Raw genomic sequence first — 21,705 nt, 5'->3', positions numbered from 1 at the left:
AAGGATCAAAAGACCGACATTAACTCTGACTTTTACTGAATCCCCACTGTGTGCCTGGTCCTGCGGTGGATGCCACCCAACCTTCCCCTGACTGGCATGAGATGTCGCAACTCAGGAGGCCCAAGTTCATCAGTTTTATAAACATTTCATAATCTTAGAATAAAAAACTGCAGTGCCATGGGAACGCAGGCATGGGAACAGACAATCGGGATGATTAATATAAATAGTTGACTTCATGGCCTTTCTTCCACCATCCCTGGTACGTGGCAATTCAAAGGCCCTCCCAGCAAAGCAGGTACTTACCTGCTCATTCAGGATCCCATCTCCATCAGCATCCTCGTCACAAGCATCTCCAAGGCCATCTCCGTCTGCATCCTCTTGGCCGGAATTTGGCACATACTTGCAGTTGTCCTAAGTTGGAGAAACACAGCTCAGAGACATATCTACATTTGTATTTTTTCAGCTTTATTGAGGTATAACTGACAAATAAAATTGCAAGACATTTAAAGTGTATAATGTGACGATTTGATATATGTTGATATTGTGAAGGGATTCCCCCATTGAGTTAATTAACATATGCATCACCTCACATGTTTATCTCCCCATTTTTTTTTGCTGAGAACATTTAAGTTCTACACTCTTAGCAAATTTCAACTATACAGTACAGTGTTTTCAACTATAGTCACCATGTTATACATTAGATCCTCAGATCTTATTCACCTCATGGCAGAAAGTTTGCACCCTTTCATCAACTTCTCCCCATTTCCCCCATCCCCATCTCCATCTGTCTTAAGTCAAAAACTATTTCTGCCTGTACCTGTCTGGCTTTTTTTAAAAAAATAAATTTATTTGTTTTTGGCTGCGTTGGGTCTTCATTGCTGCGTGCTTTCTCTAGTTGTGGTGAGCGGGGGCTACTCTTTGTTGCGGAGTAGGGCTCTAGGCACACGGGCTCAAGGGCTTCAGTAGTTGTGGCACGTGGGCTCAGCAGTTGTGGCTCACGGGCTCTAGAGTGCAGGCTCAGTAGTTGTGGTGCACGGGCTTAGTTGCTCCACGGCATGCGGGATCTTCCCAGACTAGGGCTCGAACCTGTGTCTCCGCCTGCATTGGCAGGCGGATTCTTAACCACTGTGCCACCAGGGAAGTCCCTACCTGTCTGGCTTTATTGTTGATGGCTGTTTTGCTACATTTGAGATGCAGCTACTTCAAAAATACAGTTTTAAATGGAAGCCACAGAACCTCTGCCCCATATAAGATGTGGCTTTGGAAAGCCACAGAGTGAGTGCGCGTGCACGTGCGTGTGCGTGTTTTTTTCTCCTGCTCGACCCCCTTACCTTTTTGCAGTTGCTGGCAGAGCACAGCAATTCTTCGTCAGGGTAGCTGTCAATGTCCACGTCCTTTCCGCAGATGTAGCCGTCACCAGCCCAGCCAACCCCACACTGTGAAGGAAAAACCCGTCAGGAGTCCAGGAGCTGAGCCTGGTGGGAGGCCAGGGTCCAACAGGGGCCTCTGCTCCTGTGTGTGCATCCCCAGAGGGAGGGCCAGAAAGCTTTGTTCGCAGGATTTTAAAACTATTAAACTGTGTTTTGAATAGTCTAATGCTTCAAAATTCAAAAAGTACAAAGGGAGAGTGAAAACTCCTTCCTGCTCTTGCACCTTGGCTCAGGAATCAAGGCAATCTGCTCTCATGAATACTTTCAGAGACATGCTGGGCAGAGATCAGCAAACACACATACGTTCTTTTTCTCTTTTTGTCGTTCAGCACAATTGGTAGCACACATATAAACACTGCTCTGTACCTTGAATTTTTAAAAAATTAACATTATATCTTAGAGCTCTTTTCATATTACCACACGTAGATTAGTGTCTTCCTTTCTAATGGGCACAGAGATAACATACATAAAGTGGAATGCATGCACCTCAATGAATTCAACCAGTCCCCTACTGGTCGGTGTCAAGTCGTTAAAACCTTTTTCTGTCGCAAACAATGCTGCCACAAAGAATTTGAGGACGTTTATCATTCTGCACATGTACTGGCTTCTTAGCATGAAATTCTTGGTTCAAAGGGTATTTGTACTTCTGAATTATTGTCAAAATGTTCTCCATGTGACTATCCAGTTTCTTCTCCCAATGTGAATGAATGCACACAAGGGTGGAGCGGCCGCTGTGGCACCTTCCTTAGCATTCTGGAGCCACAGTCGTGTCTCTGAACCTAATGGTCTTCTAGATCAATTTCTACCCCATCAGGAACCTTCCAAAGTGCTTTACCTCCACTCATATCTTTTAACAGGTGAAGATTCCCACAGGGGTAGTGCTGGGTCTGCATGTTCTCTACGTTTCTGGAAAAGTCTACCCAAGTTCCGTGCCACCACCAGGTGCTGAGAGCAAGCCTTCATTGTCAGCAGAAGAGGCATTAAAATAACAGTTATTCTATACCGGACTCTATAAGCATTATCTCCAGTCCTTACAATGATGCTGCAAGGTCATCACTATCCCATTTTACAAAAGAGTCGACTCAGCTCAGAGTGGCTAAGTCCCTTGCCCAAGGTCTCAGAGCTGGGACTTGAACTCAAGACTGTCCCAGTTCAATGTTTTCTGCCACATGTATTTGGTTAACATGCACTTTGAGTTCTCCCTCTGATATTCCATATAGTTGGCCTGGCTAAAGGATGAATGATAAACCCAAGAGAAAGGAAATCCTTCTATAAGAGGTGTCCTGGGTATGAGGTGGTACCTGGGAGCTCAGCTCAGGAGCAGGATAGGTGCCCGAGGAGGGGCAGGCAGAACTGCAGAAGGAACAGGAGACAAGGGGGCCTGGAAAATGACAGGGAACCAGCAAGGCAGGGGCAGGTAAGAGCCGGGGGAACAGGGCCAAGAAAAAAGAAACTTTACATGAGTAAATGTTAAATTTCCTGCCCTCATTAATCAAAATAACGTGATTTAAGACCAGTGACTCCCTAAGCTGCAGCCTGGCTGTTCTTAATTGTGTGCACCCCGCTTCTGCAACCAGAGATGTGGAAGGCAGAATCCAAAGACACCCCTCCCAGTAACTACCCCTATTTCTGTTCAATTGCTTCAGCAGGGCCTTCAGAGGGCCTGGAGAGCTCAGCCGTGGGGTATGGTCCTTGACTCATTTTAATGAAGAAAAGATTTCCTCTAGGAACAAGGTTGTTTTTAATGAGCCATTTTCTGGCAGATTAAATTATTTTAGTAGTCACACCAAGTGTATTAATCCTTTACCATCTGTCATTGTGCCTCACCACAAATTCAAAAACACATTAAGGGAAAAAAAACAAAACACATGAAGAGCCTCATCACCCACCATCCCAGGGGAATCGTTAAGTTGTTCACAGAAAATGAGGATTTAAACATAGATACACGCTTGCCTCTCAATGGGAATAAACATGCCCCATCAACAGGAATTAGAGGAACCCCTTGAACCCAGCCCATTCCTTCATCAGTATCTTGTTACAAATTATCTGTGTTGATGGAGAGAGCTGGTGCCATTACAGTTATTTCTCTAACTTAGTTTTGATTCTTCTCATTTTTCCTATTTGAAAGTGATATGCCCATTGTAGAAAATTCTGAGAACATGAAGGTAAGGGAGTCTGAGTTTGAGGTATAAAGAAGAGAGAAAAAGTCTCCCAGGGTCCATCCTGCCGCTCAGGGTGATCGCCATGAACCTATGAGCCCCCAACTCTAAAGGGCCTGGCTCCCTGGGGAGGTGAGTGGCTGAAGACGGCTGATTGAGCAGCACCTAGAATCCCCCAGGACTCCAGGGCAGGATGGATGGCAGGCATGAACCTCATTCCTCGCCAAGGGCCCACTACACACCTGCCTGGTGGGAGACCCTTGCAAGGCTGCAACTGCCCTGCCCTCTACCCACCTCCTCCTCCCCAGGCTGGCTCCCGGGTGGGGAACCGCATGGGAAGGAGAGTGAGCACCCACTGAGCTACTCCTGAACCCGGCCGAGGTGGACACAGAGAACAGAGGGTGCTGCGGAAGATGGGAGGTTTCCTCCCAGCGTTTATAAGAGCAGCCCACCAGCCCTCCACTGTGGCTCACCTCCTGGAGTATGAGGCCAGATTTTGAAACTGGATGCCCTCAGGGTGAGGACAGTAAGGAAGGGCAGCAGTCGGAAGGGAGGGAAGGAGGCTCCTTCCGCTCCGGCTGTTCACTTCTTGGGCCTTCCAGAGGGGGTGGCTGGGAGCTGGGGCTCCACCACCGAGGTGCCCAAGGGGATGGTGCCGACCCATGGCCAAGAGGGAGAGAAAGAGGGTGGCTGATGGTCAGGTGGACTTCAGATTGCTCCCCACAAACTCAGCTGACTCTGTTATTACTACATCCTTTGTTTACTTTGATGGAATTGTTTTCATTCTTGAGTACTTTTACCCTGAAGCAAGTAGAAACTGGAGAGGCATGGTGTTTCAAATGGAAGGGGGAAAATGATAAAGCAAGTAGCAAACAACTTACCACGCATGTCACATCCCCCTGCCTCTCTTCAATGCACTGTGCGTTCACGCTGCAAGGGTTCAGTTCTGGATTCCTGCAATTTCTTTCCATTTTGCATCCCCTCGTCTGATCACCAATGTACCCTGGTTTACAAGGCCCACAGCGATAAGATCCCTGTAAGGAGCAGAGCAAGACGGTGAGCCAGGGCCTCAGACCTGTGAGCAAAGGTACGGCGCTTGTGTCTATTTTTACATGTACTCGATGATGCCAGGATGAAGCGAGCCCCATGCCTGCCTCTGCTTATGTGTATGTCTTCTAACACTGTGTGAGTATTGGGGGAGACACTACCAGACTGGAAGCCACAGCAGGCCACGGAGACATGAAGGAACACAATCGAAGGGAGGAGGCTGGCCAGTGAGCCACTTTGACTTGCCGGCTCCACTGTGGAGGGCAAGGAGGAAAGGGCTGAAAACTCCAGTGAAGTCCTGGGAGGTGGAGTGAGAAAATTTACTCTGGGGACGAAGAACACGGTTTGGTAAAAAAGCAAATGAGAAAATTGTTTTTAATGTTCATTTGGCTTTTTTTTTTTAAACAATCAAGTGACAAAGGAACAGAGAAATGTCGTCGGCCTTGCGCTGAGAATTCTTGATGAGGTGGGGTGCTGTGAAAGCAACCTGGCAAGTGAGCTGTCAGCTCCATTGCGGTGGCGCTTCCGGGACAAGCTTGACTTCTTTTTTTTTCTTTTTTACTGAGATAGACTTTACATATCATGAAAGACATCCACATAAACTACACAATTCAATGATTTTGGTCACTCACAACCCGTGACTCACTGAATCCAAAAGATGCTTTCCAAGTATTATTATTTTATTTTGCCCACACTGCAGGGCTTGTGGGGTCTTAGTTCCCCAACCAGGGATTGAACTCAGGCCCTGGGAGAATCCTAACCACTGGACCGCCAGGGAATTCTCTCCAATGATCTTTCTTGATCTGTCAGCCTCATTGGAAGACTCCCTTTGGTCAGTTCTTTCCTTTTCTTTGTTTCTCTGCTCTTTTTCCTTTGCCTACTCCTTCATTTTTGAGGTTTTCTAGAGTTCTATTTTGTAGACAGTTCCACTGTCTACTTTTCCTCTCCCTGAGTGACTTTAGTTATTACATTCATGTCAGTGTCTCCCAAATCCATTTCTGCAGACTAGCTTTGTCCTGGTAAAAAGCTAAGAAGCTAAAAAGCTAATAAGTCCCAGTATATTCCTAGGCAGCACTGTGGATAAGAACAGGGCTCTGCAGCCAGACTGGATGTCTTATGAGATGTGTGGCCTTCGCCTAATTATTTAACTTTCCTGTGCCTCAGTTTCTTCAACTGTAAAATGGGGATAATAATAGTGCCTATTGACAGGTTTGTTGTGAGGATTAAAATAAGTGACTTGATATTTATAAAATGCTTTGACATATAAGGAAGCTAGGGACCTAGAGATTAAAAACCTTTCCCAGGAACATACAGTAAATGAGAAGCAGTCATACCTGGAGCCAATAGTTCCTTCATTGACAGTCTACTGTGCTACACCTATCACCTTGGAAAGAGTCAACAGGAACTTTCAGGAATAAAAGCCAAATCTGATTAGTTAAAATTTCAACCCAAATGGAATATTATTCAGCCATAAAAAGAAATGAAATTGAGCTATTTGTAATGAGGTGGATAGACCTAGAGTCTGTCATACAGAGTGAAGTAAGTCAGAAAGAGAAATACAAATACCATATGCTAACACATATATATGGAATTTAAGAAAAAAAAATGTCATGAAGAACCTAGGGGTAAGACAGGAATAAAGACACAAACCTACTAGAGAACAAACTTGAGGATATGGGGAGGGGGAAGGGTGAGCTGTGACAAAGCGAGAGAGAGGCATGGACATATATACACTACAAAACGTAAGGTAGATAGCTAGTGGGAAGCAGCCACATAGCACAGGGAATCAGCTCGGTGCTTTGTGACCGCCTGGAGGGGTGGGATAGGGAGGGTGGGAGGGAGGGAGACGCAAGAGGGAAGAGATATGGGAACATATGTATATGTATAACTGATTCACTTTGTTATAAAGCAGAAACTAACACACCATTGTAAAGCAATTATACCCCAATAAAGATGTTAAAAAAAAAATTCAACCCACTAAGCGTTAGGCATTTTAATTTAATACAAATGTCTTTCGAGAAGTCCTATGAAAATAATGAATACCATTTGGGAATTGTGTTGTCACGAGTAAAATGCATATTTTGGAATACTGAACTATTAATACAAACTAAAAAGCTCTTCCTATTTAAAAAATACTAGAATGATAATATTTTATTCAATAAACATTAATTCAAAAGCCCAACACTGATCAGGAAACTTGCATAAGCCTCTGAGATAGCCTCATCCACCAGAGGGCAGACAGCAGAAGCAAGAAGAACTACAATCCTGCAGCTTGTGGAACAAAAACCACATTCACAGAAAGATAGACAAGATGAAAAGGCAGAGGGCTATGTACCAGATGAAGGAACAAGATAAAACCCCAGAAAAACAACTAAATGAAGTGGAGATAGGCAACCTTCCAGAAAAAGAATTCAGAGTAATGATAGTGAAGATGATCCAGGACCTCGGGAAAAGAATGGAGGCAAAGATCGAGAAGATGCAAGAAATGTTTAACAAAGACCTAGAAGAATTAAAGAACAAACAAACAGAGATGAACAATACAATAACTGAAATGAAAACTACACTAGAAGGAATCAATAGCAGAGTAACCAAGGCAGAAGAACAGACAAGTGACCTGTAAGACAGAATGGTGGAATTCACTGCTGTGGAACAGAAGAAAGAAAAAAGAATGAAAAGAAATGAAGACAACCTCTGGGAGGTTGAAGAGACCTCTGGGACAACATTAAATGCAACAACATTCGCATTATAGGGGTCCCAGAAGGAGAAGAGAGAGAGAAAGGACCAGAGAAAATATTTGAAGAGATTATAGTCGAAAACTTCCCTAACATGGGAAAGGAAATAGCCACCCAAGTCCAGGAAGCGCAGAGAGTCCAATACAGGATAAATCCAAGGAGAAACACACCGAGACATATAGTAATCAAATAGGCAAAAATTAAAGACAAAGAAAAATTATTAAAAGCAGCAAGAGAAAAACAACAAATAACACACAAGGGAACTCCCATAAGGTTAACAGCTGATTTCTCAGCAGAAACTCTACAAGCCAGAAGAGAGTGGCATGATATACTTAAAGTGATGAAGGGAAGAACCTACAACCAAGATTACTCTACCCAGCAAGGATCTCATTCAGATTCGATGGAGAAATCAAAAGCTTTACAGACAAGCAAAAGCTAAGAGAATTCAGTGCCACCAAACCAGCTCTACAACAAATGCTAAAGGAACTTCTCTAAGTGGGAAACACAAAAGAAGAAAAGGACCTACAAAAACAAACCCAAAACAATTAAGAAAATGGTCATAGGAACATATATATTGATAACTACCCTAAACGTGAATGGATTAAACACTCCAACCAAAAGACACAGGCTTTCCGAACGGATACAAAAACAAGACCCATCTATATGCTGTCTACAAGACACCCACTTAAAACCTAGGGACACATTCAGACTGAAAGTGAGGGCATGGAAAAAGATATTCCATGCAAATGGAAATCAAAAGAAAGCTGGAGTAGCAATACTCATATCAGATAAAATAGACTTTAAAATAAACAATGTTACAAGAGACAAGGAAGGACACTACGTAATGATCAGGGGATCAATCCAAGAAGAAGATATAACAACTATAAATATACATGCAACCAGCATAGGAGCACCTCAATACATAAGGCAACTGCTAACAGCTATAAAAGAAGAAATCGACAGCAACACAATAATAGTGGGGGACGTTAACACCTCACTTACACCAATGGACAGATCATCCAAAATGAAAATAAATAAGGAAACACAAACTTTAAATGACACAATAGACCAGATAGATTTAATTGATATTTATAGGACATTCCATCCCAAAACAGCAGATTACACTTTCTTCTCAAGTGCGCATGGAACATTCTCCAGGATAGATCACATCTTGGGTCACTAATCAAGCCTCAGTAAACTTAAGAAAATTGAAATCATATCAAGCATCTTTTCTGACCACAACGTTGAGATTAGAAATCATTACAGGGGAAAAAATGTAAAAACCACAAAAACATGGAGGCTAAACAATATGTTACTAAATAACCAAGAGATCACTGAAGAAATCAAAGAGGAAATCAAAATATACCTAGAGACAAATGACAATGAAAACACGACGATCCAAAACCTATGGGTTGCAGCAAAAGCAGTTCTAAGAGGGAAGTTTATGGCTATACAAGCCTACCTCAAGAAACAAGAAAAATCTCAAATAAACAATCTAACCTTACACCTAAAGGAACTAGAGAAAGAAGAACAAACAAAACCCAAAGTTAGCAGAAGGAAAGAAATAGTAAAGATCAGATCAGAAATAAATGAAAATGAAGGAAATGATAGCAAAGATCAATAAAACTAAAAGCTGGTTCTTTGAGAAGATAAACAAAATTGATAAACCATTAGCCAGACTCATCAAGAAAAAGAGGGAGAGGACTCAAATCAATAAAATTAGAAATGAAAAAGAAGAGTTACAACAGACACCGCAGAAACACAAAGCATCCTAAGAGACTACTACAAGCAACTGTATGCCAATAAAATGGACAATCTGGAAGAAATGGACACATTCGTAGAAAGGTATAACCTTCCAAGACTGAACCAGGAAGAAATAGAAAATATGAACAGACCAATCACAAGCAATGAAATTGAAACTGTGATTAAAAATCTTCCAACAAACAAAAGTCCAGGACCAGATGGCTTCACAGGTGAATTCTATCAAACATTTAGAGAAGAGCTAAACCCATCCTTCTCAAACTCTTCCAAAAAATTGCAGAGGAAGGAACACTCCCAAACTCACTCTGTGAGGCCACCATCACACAAAACCAGACATACCAAAACCAGACAAAGATACTACAAAAAAATAAAATTACAGACCAATATCACTGATGAATATAGATGCAAAAATCCTCAACAAAATACTAGCAAACAGAATCCAACAACACATTAAAAGGATCATACCCAATGACCAAGTGGGATTTATCCCAGGGATGCAAGGATTCTTCAATATACGCAAATCAATCAATGTGATACAGCATATTAACAAACTGAAGAATAAAAACCATATGATCATCTCAATATATGCAGAAAAAGCTTAGGACAAAATTCAACACCCATTTATGATTAAAAACTCTCCAGAAAGTGGGCATAGAGGGAACCTACCTCAACATAATAAAGGCCACATATGACAAACCCACAGCAAACATCATTCTCAATAGTGAAAAACTGAAAGCACTTCCTCTAAGATCAGGAAAAAGACAAGGATGTCCACTCTTGCCACTATTATTCAACATAGTTTTGGAAGTCCTAGCCACAGCAATCAGAGAAGAAAAAGAAATAAAAGGAATACAAATTGGAAAAGAAGAAGTAAAACTTCACTGTTTGCAGATGACATGATACTATACATAGAGAATCCTAAAGATGCCACCAGAAAACTACTAGAGCTAATCAATGAATTTGGTAAAGTTGCCGGATACAAAATTAATGCACAGAAATCTCTTGCATTCCTATACACTAATGATGAAAAATCTGAAAGAGAAATTAAGGAAACACTCCCATTTACCATTGCAACAAAAAGAATAAAATACCTAGGAATAAACCTACCTAGGGAGACAAAACACCTGTATGCAGAAAACTCTAAGACACTGATGAAAGAAATTAAAGATGATACCAACAGATGGATACACCATGTTCTTGGAGTGGAAGAATCAATATTGTGAAAATGACTACACTACCCAAAGCAATCTACAGATTTAATGCAATCCCTATCAAATTACCAATGGTCTTTTTTACAGAACTAGAACAAATCATCTTAAAATTTGTATGGAGACAAAAAAGACCCCGAATAGCCAAAGCAGTCTTGAGGGAAAAAAACGGAGCTGGAGGAATCAGACTCCCTGACTTCAGAGTATAATATAAATCTACACTAATAAGACAATATGGTACTGGCACAATAACAGAAACATAGATCAATGGAACAAGATAGAAAGTCCAGAGATAAAGGCACGCACCTATGGTCAACTAATCTATGACAAAGGAGGCAAGGATATACAATGGAGAAAAGAGAGTCTCTTCAGTAAGTGCTGCTGGGAAAACTGGACAGTTACATGTAAAAGAATGACATTAGAACACTCCCCAACACCACACACAAAAATAAACTCAAAATGGATTAGAGATCTAAATGCAAGACTGGACACTATAAAACTCTTAGAGGAAAACATAGGAAGAACACTCTTTGACATAAATCACAGCAAGATCTTTTTTGATCCACCTCCTAGAGTAATGGAAATAAAAACAAAAATAAACAAATGGGAACTAATGAAACTTAAAAGCTTTTGCACAGCAAAGGAAACCATAAACAAGACGAAAAGACAACCCTCAGAATGAGAGAAAATATTTGCAAACGAATCAATGGACAAAGGATTAATCTCCAAAATATATAAATAGCTCATGCAGCTCAATATGAAAAAAACAAACAACCCAATCCAAAAATGGAAAGAAGACCTAAATAGACATTTCTCCAAAGAAGACATACAGATGGCCAAGAAGCACATGAAAAGCTGCTCAACATCACTAATTATTAGAGAAATGCAAATCAAAACTACAATGAGGTACCACCTCACACCAGTTAGAATGGGCATCATCAGAAAATCTACAAACAACAAATGCTGGAGAGGGTGTGGAGAAAAGGGAACCTTCTTGCACTGTTGGTGGGAATGTAAATTGATACAGCCACTATGGAGAACAGTATGGAGGTTCCTTAAAAAACTAAAAATAGAATTTTTTTAGTTTTTAGTGGGATACAGCAATCCCACTACTGGGCATATACACAGAGAAAACCATAATTCCAAAAGACACATGCACCCCAATGTTCATAGCAGCGCTGTTTACAATAGCCAGGTCATGGAAACAACCTAAATGCCCACTGACAGACGAATGGATAAAGATGTGGCACACATATACAATGGAATATTACTCAGCCATAGAAAGGAACGAAATTGGGTCATTTGTTTGAGACGTGGATGGACCTGCAGACTGTCATACAGAGTGAAGTAAGTCAGAAATATAAACACAAATATCGTACATTAACGCATGTATGTGGAACCTAGAAAAATGGTACAGATGAACTGGTTTGCAGGGCAGAAATAGAGACACAGATGTAGAGAAGAAACGTATGGACGCCAAGGGGGGAAAGCCATGGCAGGGGGCGGTGGTGGTGTGATGAACTGGGAGATTGGGATTGACATGTATACACTGATGTGTATAAAAGTGATGACTAATGAGAACTGCTGTATAAAAAAAAGAAAATAACCCCAAAGCCCAACACTGCAGCTTTGAGAGAAGATAAAGAACAAATTTGGCATTTATAAAATTATTATTAATTTTTTGGCCGTGCCACACAGCTTGCAGGATCTTAGTTCCCCGACCAGGGATTGAACCCCAGCCCTCGTCAGTGACAGCACAGAGTCCTAACCACTGGACCACAAGGGAATTCCCATATAAAATCATTCTTATATAGAAAATTACTTATAAATTACTCTTACATTAAAAACTGTTTTTCAGCACAAATTTTATCCTCACTTGCAAGTCAAATATATTATGCCCATATGTTCTCCATGTGTTTTGGGGTTATGATTTACGTACACATACTTGTTTTAATAACTAGTCTTCGATAACAAGAGCCATGAAAAATACTCACCAAAGTGTTAACACAGATAGAATTGAGAACACACGCTCCACTTCGACACTCATCGATGTCAGTGCAGACCTAGTGCAGAGAAGTTTAAAGGGACACTGTTTAAGTAGAAAGACAAATACATTTTGCTTTGTTTTGACATCTTTGTGTGAAGCGAGGACGTGCAATTTCAGGTAGGCTGGTGATCAGAGTATATCCTTAGTGGCCCTGCTTTTGCTTGAGGGTGTCCCACTTGCCCTGAGTTTTGGAGTCTCTTCACAAAGTGATATTAGCCAGGGTCCTGGGGATTTTACTGCTCTAGGGCTGGTTTTGATGTCAATTTTGGGGCTCCTGTTTCTGCATTCTATGTGTAACATAGGTTTGGAGCTCATGACTATGTGTCTTATAAGCTTGGAGCTTTGATTTGTTGTGGGCAACTGTCATTTCTGTCAACCATGTCCCAAAGCTGACATCAAGCTTCCTGTTGATTTTTGGGGGCTAAGAAAGTTTTCTCATCTCCTTGTAATAAGTAGGGTAGCTCTCTAAGACTTCTGGCTTTCTTCAGGGGTATTAGGTCTTTCTAAAGGTTCAAGACTACATCTGCTATACCCACACAGTGCTTGAACCCCAGTTTCCCACTTGGAGGACCTAAAACCATCTCCCACCTCCCATGAGCTGCTGTGACATCAGTTTCCACCCACAGCTCTGCCTCTGAGTTCCCTCTTTGTTTCTCGAACCTGCACATTTCCTCTTATTTCTTTTGATATTGGTCATGCATTAAAATTTGTTGTTTAATTTCAGCAAGTTGGTTCCCTTTGACCTGAGTTCATTCTGCCATATTCTGGAAATCCACTGGAAGGGCTCCTTCCTAGCTTACATAAAGCACCTTCTGTTTCTTTTTGTCTATTTTCCTTAGCTTAGTCTTGGCGATTCTGTCTTTAGAGAAGAGGAAGAAAAACTTAGGTCATTACTCCAATGGCTTGTCATTCGTGTGTGTCGGGCTTGGCTCCTTTTTCTAGTCTAAAAAATGATGCCCTCTAGAATCCTTTGATAGGCTGCTAGGAAATAATGAACCTCTGCCCTTCTTTAAAGCTAATAATTTCCGTAAGGTAGTAAAATATATTTATAGACCAACCATTTTTAGGGGCTGAAAACATCAAAAAGAATTTCACGGTCAGTCAGTTAAATAATGGTCAGGATATAGTAGAACATTTGGAAATAAACGGAGACTGTCACAAAGTGCTTGAGTGCTCTACAGCAATTTACGGCTTATATAAGAAGAAAGGCAGGTTTCCTCAGGGGATTATTTCTACTCTTGAAATCCTCTCATCTCTAAAACAGCTTCTGATCAGCAACAATGACTCTATGAAAGTGACCTAATTTTTCAAAGCTTTTATTTGTTTCCCCAGTTCTTAAGTTATTTGGTGGGACAAAATGTTCAAAAGGCTACCAACAAAATAAGGCTGAAACATGTCACATATCCAGGATTACCCCCTTCACTGCTTTCCTAGTGCTACTCGATTATCCCAGCTGACTAGCTTCCTCCTCACTAGCCTTGATGAAATGAGTTGGAAAACTTCCTAATGTGCCCGCAGTGCATGAGGACATTCTGCACACCCTTGGCCGCTCCGGGAGGTAAAGGGTCATATGGAAAGAGGTGGGAACCAACCAAAGGTTTTCTGTTGGTAATTAGAGATTAAAAGGCCACAACTTCAGCCCACCTGCTTGTTTGTCTTGGCAAAATTGATCCCAACACCCTGCACCGTGGACCCTGTGAAGCCCACCGGGCAGGTGTCACATCTGAAGCCAGGAGCCAAGTTCACACAGCGCACGCCTGGGTAGCAGGGATGGTATTTGCACTAGAGAGAAAGAAAAATTCACTCTTTAGCCGCATGGAAAAAACACGCTCAAACTTCCATTCATCTATTTGTGCAGACTTGGGGATTCATTTAACTATCATTTTTTGGTGCTCGACATGATCAAAGGCAATAAAGGCTTCCAATTTCATAGTTACTCACAGAATCCCTGACCCACACGGTCTGGAGGTTTCCTTGTAGTGGGCTTTTGCTATATTATAGAATCACGCACAGCCGAGTGGAAAGAGTCCTTAATGTTAACCAGTCTACCTCCCAGCGCAAATTCCCTGATATTCTAACTTGGAGTTTTAAAACCTCTGTGAGAGGACAGTGCTCCTGGACCACTTGTCAGCTAGCTATTAGTTGAGTCCAAAGGAACCAACTACTCAAAGAAAAAGACCTTGAGAAGACAAAACCAGGGCAGCTGTTGTTTCTTGAGTAAGATGTGATTCATCAGGGTCTGTGCCTGCCTTTGTGCCCTACCAAGTCCATGACTGTTCCTAGGCTCTCACAGTCTAGGAGGTTCATTCTGATTTTGTTTTGTTTCGTTTTTAACCAGTTCAACTAATGTAAAAAACATGACCACTTCCTGCGCTTTCAAAAGGAGGAAAATTCCAGCTCACAGATAAAAACCAGATGCAGTTCTGTGAAACATGTGCAGATGTTCTTCCAGTGGAGGGATGACTAAAGACCATCTTAATTGCTTACTACCTGGGGAGGTCATCCGCTACCACAAGCCTGCAGGATCCATGTGTGTGAAAGCTCCTTCCAGCCTTCCTCTGGCCAAAGGCACATGGGGGCAGCCTTGCTACCCACTGCGAACACTGTTTTGGGACTGGACCAGTGACTGGCTAACGATGGTCCTTCAGAGGCTTTGCCAGCTGGCCAAACAGCCCGTATTTGCTGTATGTCCTTCTGGCTCCATCTCTGGGCACTTTTGGTTACTCACAGATAATGGGGCCTCTTCAAAAGGTCTTATTGGTTTGAGATTCCTGTCTGCTCCTCTGTTTTAGGAAGCCTGAAGCAATCAGTTGCAACCCTTGAAATATACTCTTACCCAGATCTTTCCCCTCCCATGTTTGCAAATGTGTGGAAAAATCACAATTGTCACAGAGACTGCTTAAGAGAAAGAATCAATGTTAGAGTTGAAGGCTGAAATCTCAGCATTGTAGTAACACAGACTGGAAGAGTGGGAACCACAGAGGGGAGACGCAATGATCACGGCCACAACTGCGTGTCATGCCTCCTCCTTCCCACCATCACAGATCTCTAAGGATTCCTGAGGGAGTACTTTTTATGTAGCCTGGAGGACAACCCAAGCCATCCCTTAGTCATCAACATGGCTTCTTTTTCCATAAGCTGTCGGATGTACAAGATACTGAGGGAGCCCCATCCTATCTAGTTGAACTTTTACCTCATCAACGTCAGAACAGGTGATCCCATTTCCTGTGTAGCCCTCAGGGCAGGGCCCACAGTGAAAGCCATCTCTGGTGTTGGTACATCGGACGCCACGGAAACACGGGTTGGAATCGCACCGGCGCACTGGGGGTATCAGGGATGCTGGGAGCACGGGGGGCACCACGGTGTTGGGAGTTGGAGACTGAAAGCTGAGAGGACCTAGAGGAAAACCATCATCCACAGGCTTATAAACCACCAAGAAAACAGAGCTGATACAGAATCAAGCTTAGTTTCGCAGTGAACTTCTTTTCCCTTCCCTTTGCCTCTGTGCCAAACCTCCAGAAACCAGCGCCAGTGGAGCCTCACCCACCCAGGCCCATCATCAGTTGGCATTTGCTGGTCCAACTCAGAATGCACCAGTTACTAGAAAAGCACTTACCGCAAGCCTGGCATTCAGCTATGGTGTTTCGCAAAAATGATGTTTCCTTGACCTTTAGAAATGGGAAGGGAGAAAAAAAAAGATGGAAAAGGAGTTCCTGATGTATAATCCAGGAGTGAAAGAATCCATGAGTAGCAAACTATTAAGCAGTACTTAAAGGAGTGTTAAAGGAGCTCTTGGTAGTTCCCACTCTGCATGGGGCCCTGGTGTGTTTATCACAGGCTGGTCCCCCATTTTCAGAGCCCCAGGGCAGCAGGCTGCACGGGGCCACTTGGGCTCAGGCTCCAGGTCCCCTCCCTGCCTCTGCAGGCCTGCAGATCCATTAACTCCAACACAGAGCTTCTCTGATAAGACTGGGCCTTCTCTGATGGTATGTCCTACTTGTTACCTGCTGTCTCAGAAGATCCTTCACCTCTCCCAGTAGCTGGTTTAGTTGTGACATCTGCCCCAAGAACTGCCGATTGAAGTCTCCTGTAGGAACAGCAGAAGATAAGGCACGTTCAGTCAGTGACAGCTATTTCTACAGTGACTCAAAAACAAATGATTTCCCAGAGACCATCAAGACAAAGAACCTAAGATACAGGAATTTAGTTTAGGGTAAAACTCATTTAATTCATCTAAAACATAATGATAATGATGCCACTGGGCTGGTTACACCAAATTCCTATGAATTACACTAATAAAAGTGCAATGAAAACACTCCTTGCCCTGGACTTGGCACAAGAGCCTCATCTCTGTAGGTACATGATCCTGTAGGGCTGCTCTGCCCACAGCCCACCTTTCTGGGATGGGACCCAGTCCAGCCGGGGGCCTGGGGGTTTGTGTTGATGGAGGTGTGCAAACTGCCCAAGAGCCCACACCTGTGCTTGTGGCAGCCAGCGGCTCGCTCTGCTGCAGGAAGCAGTCTTGCAGGCTGGCCACCTGGAACAGCGAGCCTCTCACCGCCAACTTCAGCTCTTCCAAGAAGTCCTGGAAGAGATCGGATTCACACCATACATTGCTGATGTCATTCAAAAGCCAGTGAGCTTGCAGACGCACACGATTTTCATAACACAGTAGGCCTGAATACTTGGACTCTGACACTTTCCATAATTTTGTGGGTTTGCATTTTTTCCTGAAGCCCGCCAGCCCTATCCTTTTGACTGTAGCAAATATGGAAGAAACCAGTAGCTTAGGAGAGTGCTGGAGTCCAGCATGGTCTGAGGGCTCATGAAGGTGACTAGGAGAAGAGAAAAGGCAGTTTTCCTTCATGGTAAACAAGCTCTTTTGTGGCAGAAGCCTCTTAAGAGTTGTCTGTTTATGGAGTTTAGACTGTAATGAATAAGACATTGACCCCAATTTTAAACACTGTTGTTCTTAGGGTGCCTGGGATCCAGGTTTTAGCAAAGTCTCCGGTTTCCTTGGATTATGAAGATGAATAAACGGTATATTCTTTTTTGTGTGTGTATATTCTTTTTCTTTCTTTTTTATTGGGGTATAGTTGATTTACAATGTTGTGTTAGTTTCTGCTGTACAGCGAAGTGAATCAGCTATACGTATACACATACACCCTCTTTTTTGGATTTCCTTCCCATTTAGGTCACCACAGAGCACTGAGTAGAGTTCCTTGTGCTATACAGCAGGTTCTCATTAGTTATCTATTTTATACATATTAGTGTATATATGTCAATCCCTATCTCCCAATTCATCCCACCCCGCCTTTCCCCTCTTGGTGTCCATACATTTTTTCTCTACATCTGTGTCTATTTCTGCCTTACAAACAGGTTCATCTGTACCATTTTTCTAGATTCCACAAATATATGTTAATATACGATATTTGTTTTTCTCTTTCTGACTTACTTCACTCTGTATGACACTCTCTAGGTCCATCCAGGTCTCTACAAATGACCCAGTTTCGTTCCTTTTTATGGCTGAGTTATATTCCATCGTATATACGTACCACATATTCTTTATCCGTTCCTCTGTTGATGGATATTTAGGTTGCTTCCATGACCTGACTATTGTAAATAGTGCTGCAATAAATACTGGGGTGCATGTGTCTTTTTGAATTATGGTTTTCTCAGGGTATATGCCCAGTAGTGGGATTGCTGGGTCATAGGGTAGTTCTATTTTTAGTTTTTTAAGGAACCTCCATACTGTTCTCCATAGTGGCTGTACCAATCTACATTCCCACCAACAGTACAAGAGAGTTCCCTTTTCTCCACACCCACTCCAGCATTTATTATTTGTAGACCTTTTGATGATGGCCATTCTGACTGGTGTGAGGTGATACCTCATTGTGATTTTGATTTACATTTCTTTAATAATTAGTGATATTAAACTGTATATTCTGTGATGTATATTTTCACACTACTGGTTTATATCCATCATTCATTGTTAGTCATAGTCAATTTTCTCACCCCTTAATTTTGTAGCTTTTACTGTACTCATTATTTTATATATGTATGATAGAAAATGTTTATGTTAACTGTGGCAACATAAAGTCATCATTCTTATTTTAGAAATGAGCATGCTAAGGATTTTCAGAGGGACTCTGCTTTTTCATTTAGCTAAGTTAAGATGTATGCGACACGTGCTACATAATAGGTATTTTGTTGGAATCAGACCATAAGCTCTATGGAGGCAGAGCCATGACTGTTTGGCCTAATGCCTAGAACGTGCCTACTGACTGACTAATTGACTGACTGACTGACTGAGAAGGTGACTATGAAGACAGAGCACTGTGGTCCTTGTTGATAGTCTAAGGAGGTAGAACTTTTGGACAAAATTCCAAAAAATTCCATCTGTTTCTGATGACCTTGGTTTTTAGAAATGGACTTATTTGGTGGAGACTAATTTCTGAAATGTCAGTGACACAATTTCTGACTGTCATTCTGACTATTTGGGCTACTCTGGGGATTCAGAAATAAAGTTTGGCATATCTCTCCATTAATTTTTTTCTCTCTCTATAAATCTACACTAAATATATATACAACTCTTTCTCCCTCTCTCTAAACTTGGATTTTAGCTTTCTTGAAGCTTCTGCTTGAAAATGCTTCCTATGTTTCAAGCACAAATTCTAGTCTCTGATTCATAGTCTTTACATTATTATCTAAAACTCCTCAGCATTCCTAGTTACAATGGAAATTACTGTTTACACCCTGCTTCTTTACACAAAGGGCTCAGAATAACTTGGTAAGAGCACATATAGTTTAGTTAAAGCATATAATAATGAAATAGAAGTGGAAAATAGTGATTGCAATATATAAAACGATGGGCCACAGTGGATGAACGTAGTTACTGATTTTGGGATTGACTTCCGTATCAGATGAAATTCTGGAACGATGAGCAGTTATAGTAATAATTGGAAAAGACAAAGAATACTACTAGTTATTTATAGGAAACAAAGTATTTCCTAGCACAAAATTCTTTTTTTTTAAAATAAATTTATTTTTTTTTTATATTTATTTTTGGCTGCATTGGGTCTTCATTGCTGCACGTGGGCTTTTCTCTAGTTGCGGCGAGCAGGGCCTACTCTTCGTTGTGGTGCATGGGCTTTTCATTGTGGTGGCTTCTCTTGTTGTGGAGCACGGGCTCTAGGAGCACGGGCTTCAGTGGTTGTGGCACGTGGGCTCAGTAGTTGTGGCACATGGGATCTTCCCGGGCCAGGGCTCGAACCCATGTCTCCTGCATTGGCAGGCAGATTCTTAACCACTGTGCCACCAGGGAAGTCCCCCTAGCGCAAAATTCTAAGAGAAGCATATGTGGCAATTTCTAGAGTAGGTGCAATGATATGATGAAAAAAAATACCATCAACAGGGCATAAAATGGAAGACAGAAGTGATGTGATTTGTAAGGCCTCATGGAATTAAGTTGGCAATAAGGGTCTTTTTGTTAGGGATGCTCTAGTGAGACCTGTGAAAAATGTTGTTCCTGGTGCTTGGCAATTTCCAATCATTCTTTTTTACTTTCATTAAAAATATAATAACGTTATAGAAAGATTACAAGTAGATCATCCTATTGCCCTAAGAAAGTTTAAAAATGTTTGCTATTCTTTTTGCTGTTCCTTTCCTGCTTTACAATTATATTGCCAAAGTCTCCACTTATCATCTAAAAGAGCAGCTCTCAATTTTGACTTCACATTAGAATCAGTATTTTAAAAATACTGATGCTGAGGCACCACCGCTATAGATTCTGATTTAACTTGTCTGGAGGGTGGGCCCTCTAGCAGTCGGTTTTTAAGTTCCACGGGTGTTTCTAACATGCAGCCAAAATTAGACCCACTCTTGACCTCAGCCCACTCTTCTGCATTCAGCAGAAGCTTCAGAAACTCATCTTTCCAGTTTGGAGAATGGTTTGTGGGTTCTTACCTGTGCCTTCCTCTGGAAAGTCCTCAATTCAACAGCCTCAGGACTCTGGGCGAGGCCAGAAAAGGCTCTGGGGAGATTGTGAATGGAATCCACTTGCGAGCAGTCCACGTAGAGCTCTACAGAGCCAGCTCCCCGGTGCAGATTGTTCAGTCTCAGGAGGACCCTGTGCCGCCTGCCGTCGGCCAGCTGTAGGTTGTTGAAAACCACCAAATGAATCTTCCCATCATTCTTCAGGTAACGGAGGATGGCTAGAACCAAGCACGGGTCAGTGAATAATGAGATAAAGGGAAAGGGCGTGATTCTGTGCTGCACAGCCTCCAGGTGACAATGGCAAGGCTGGGTCATTGGAAAGACGCAAGTAAGTCAGCACCATAAATTTTCAACATTCTGTGTGCCAGGCATTTTTCTAGGCATTGGCCACCACTCTGTTGCTAAGAATGTTTTGTGCTCATGAAGAGAGACGATAAGTAGTAAATTTGAAAATAAACAGAATAATTTCAGATAATGATGAGTACAGTGAGCAAGGAGAACCCATCCAAGTAAGCTCCTGAGGGCATGAATTCACTAATTCGCAAACATCTACTGAGCACTACTACAGGGCTGGGTGCTGCCCTTCGTTGCTGTAAACACTTAATTTCTCCTCACTGCAACCCTATGAAACTGGAATGACTACAGGTGAGGAAAGGGAAGCTCAGATAAGCGAAGGAACTTGCACAAGGACACAGTAAGTGACAGGACTAGAATTTGAAACTGAGTGTGGTTTATTCCATGACTAAAAGAATGCTAGGCCTGGACAGGCCTTTGTAAGGACTTCATGGGAGATCCACTACCTTACACAAAAAGACATTCCCAGTATTAGGTTGAGTGAAAAAAAGGTTATGAGTCAGTACAGGTTCATTCCGAAAAAACTATGTAGGTATGTACATAGACTTATATACACATATACAGAAAATTAGAAGGAAATATTAATACGGTCATTGCTGGACGACGTGGTTTTTTCCTTTTCTTCATTTTCATTGCCTGATTTTTCTACAAGAAACATGCATTACTTATGTAATACAAAAAAGTAAAAGAAAAAAATGAATTCCACACATAAACCCAGAGTGTGCTACAGTCAGTCTATATGATTCATAACAAGTAACTGGGACCATCTTTCCTCAGATACCTCTTCTGTGAAGTGTAAATGCCAACTTGGTGCTGCCCCATGGAGTAGCCAGCCAGGAATATCTGTTTATGTTGCAATACTGCCAGAAAAAATAATCCCTACTATGAAATTTTAAAGATGTTTTTGAAGACTTCCTCCAAATACATTAGACTTTCTAGGTTGACTTCCCCACCCTTCTAAACCCTGACTAG

General features: G+C 42.0%; 1 protein-coding gene across 1 annotated transcript in view; it reads right to left on the bottom strand.

Annotated features, from left to right (window-relative positions):
* Positions 1-21,705, bottom strand: part of THBS4 (thrombospondin 4) — a 49,093-nt gene that overhangs the window by 12,164 nt on the left and 15,224 nt on the right. Inside the window, exons 3-12 of the mRNA XM_067731112.1 lie at positions 20,350-20,597; positions 16,861-16,969; positions 16,389-16,471; positions 16,001-16,052; positions 15,578-15,780; positions 14,029-14,166; positions 12,332-12,400; positions 4,471-4,623; positions 1,332-1,436; positions 304-411 (exon numbers count right to left, since the gene is read on the bottom strand). Coding sequence (XP_067587213.1) covers positions 304-411; positions 1,332-1,436; positions 4,471-4,623; positions 12,332-12,400; positions 14,029-14,166; positions 15,578-15,780; positions 16,001-16,052; positions 16,389-16,471; positions 16,861-16,969; positions 20,350-20,597 — 1,268 coding nt within the window. The remainder of the gene's footprint in view (positions 1-303; positions 412-1,331; positions 1,437-4,470; positions 4,624-12,331; positions 12,401-14,028; positions 14,167-15,577; positions 15,781-16,000; positions 16,053-16,388; positions 16,472-16,860; positions 16,970-20,349; positions 20,598-21,705) is intronic.

Source organism: Pseudorca crassidens, chromosome 3 (assembly GCF_039906515.1).
Source record: "Pseudorca crassidens isolate mPseCra1 chromosome 3, mPseCra1.hap1, whole genome shotgun sequence".
Classification (NCBI taxonomy): domain Eukaryota; kingdom Metazoa; phylum Chordata; class Mammalia; order Artiodactyla; family Delphinidae; genus Pseudorca; species Pseudorca crassidens.
This window is presented reverse-complemented; position numbering and strand designations above follow the sequence as displayed.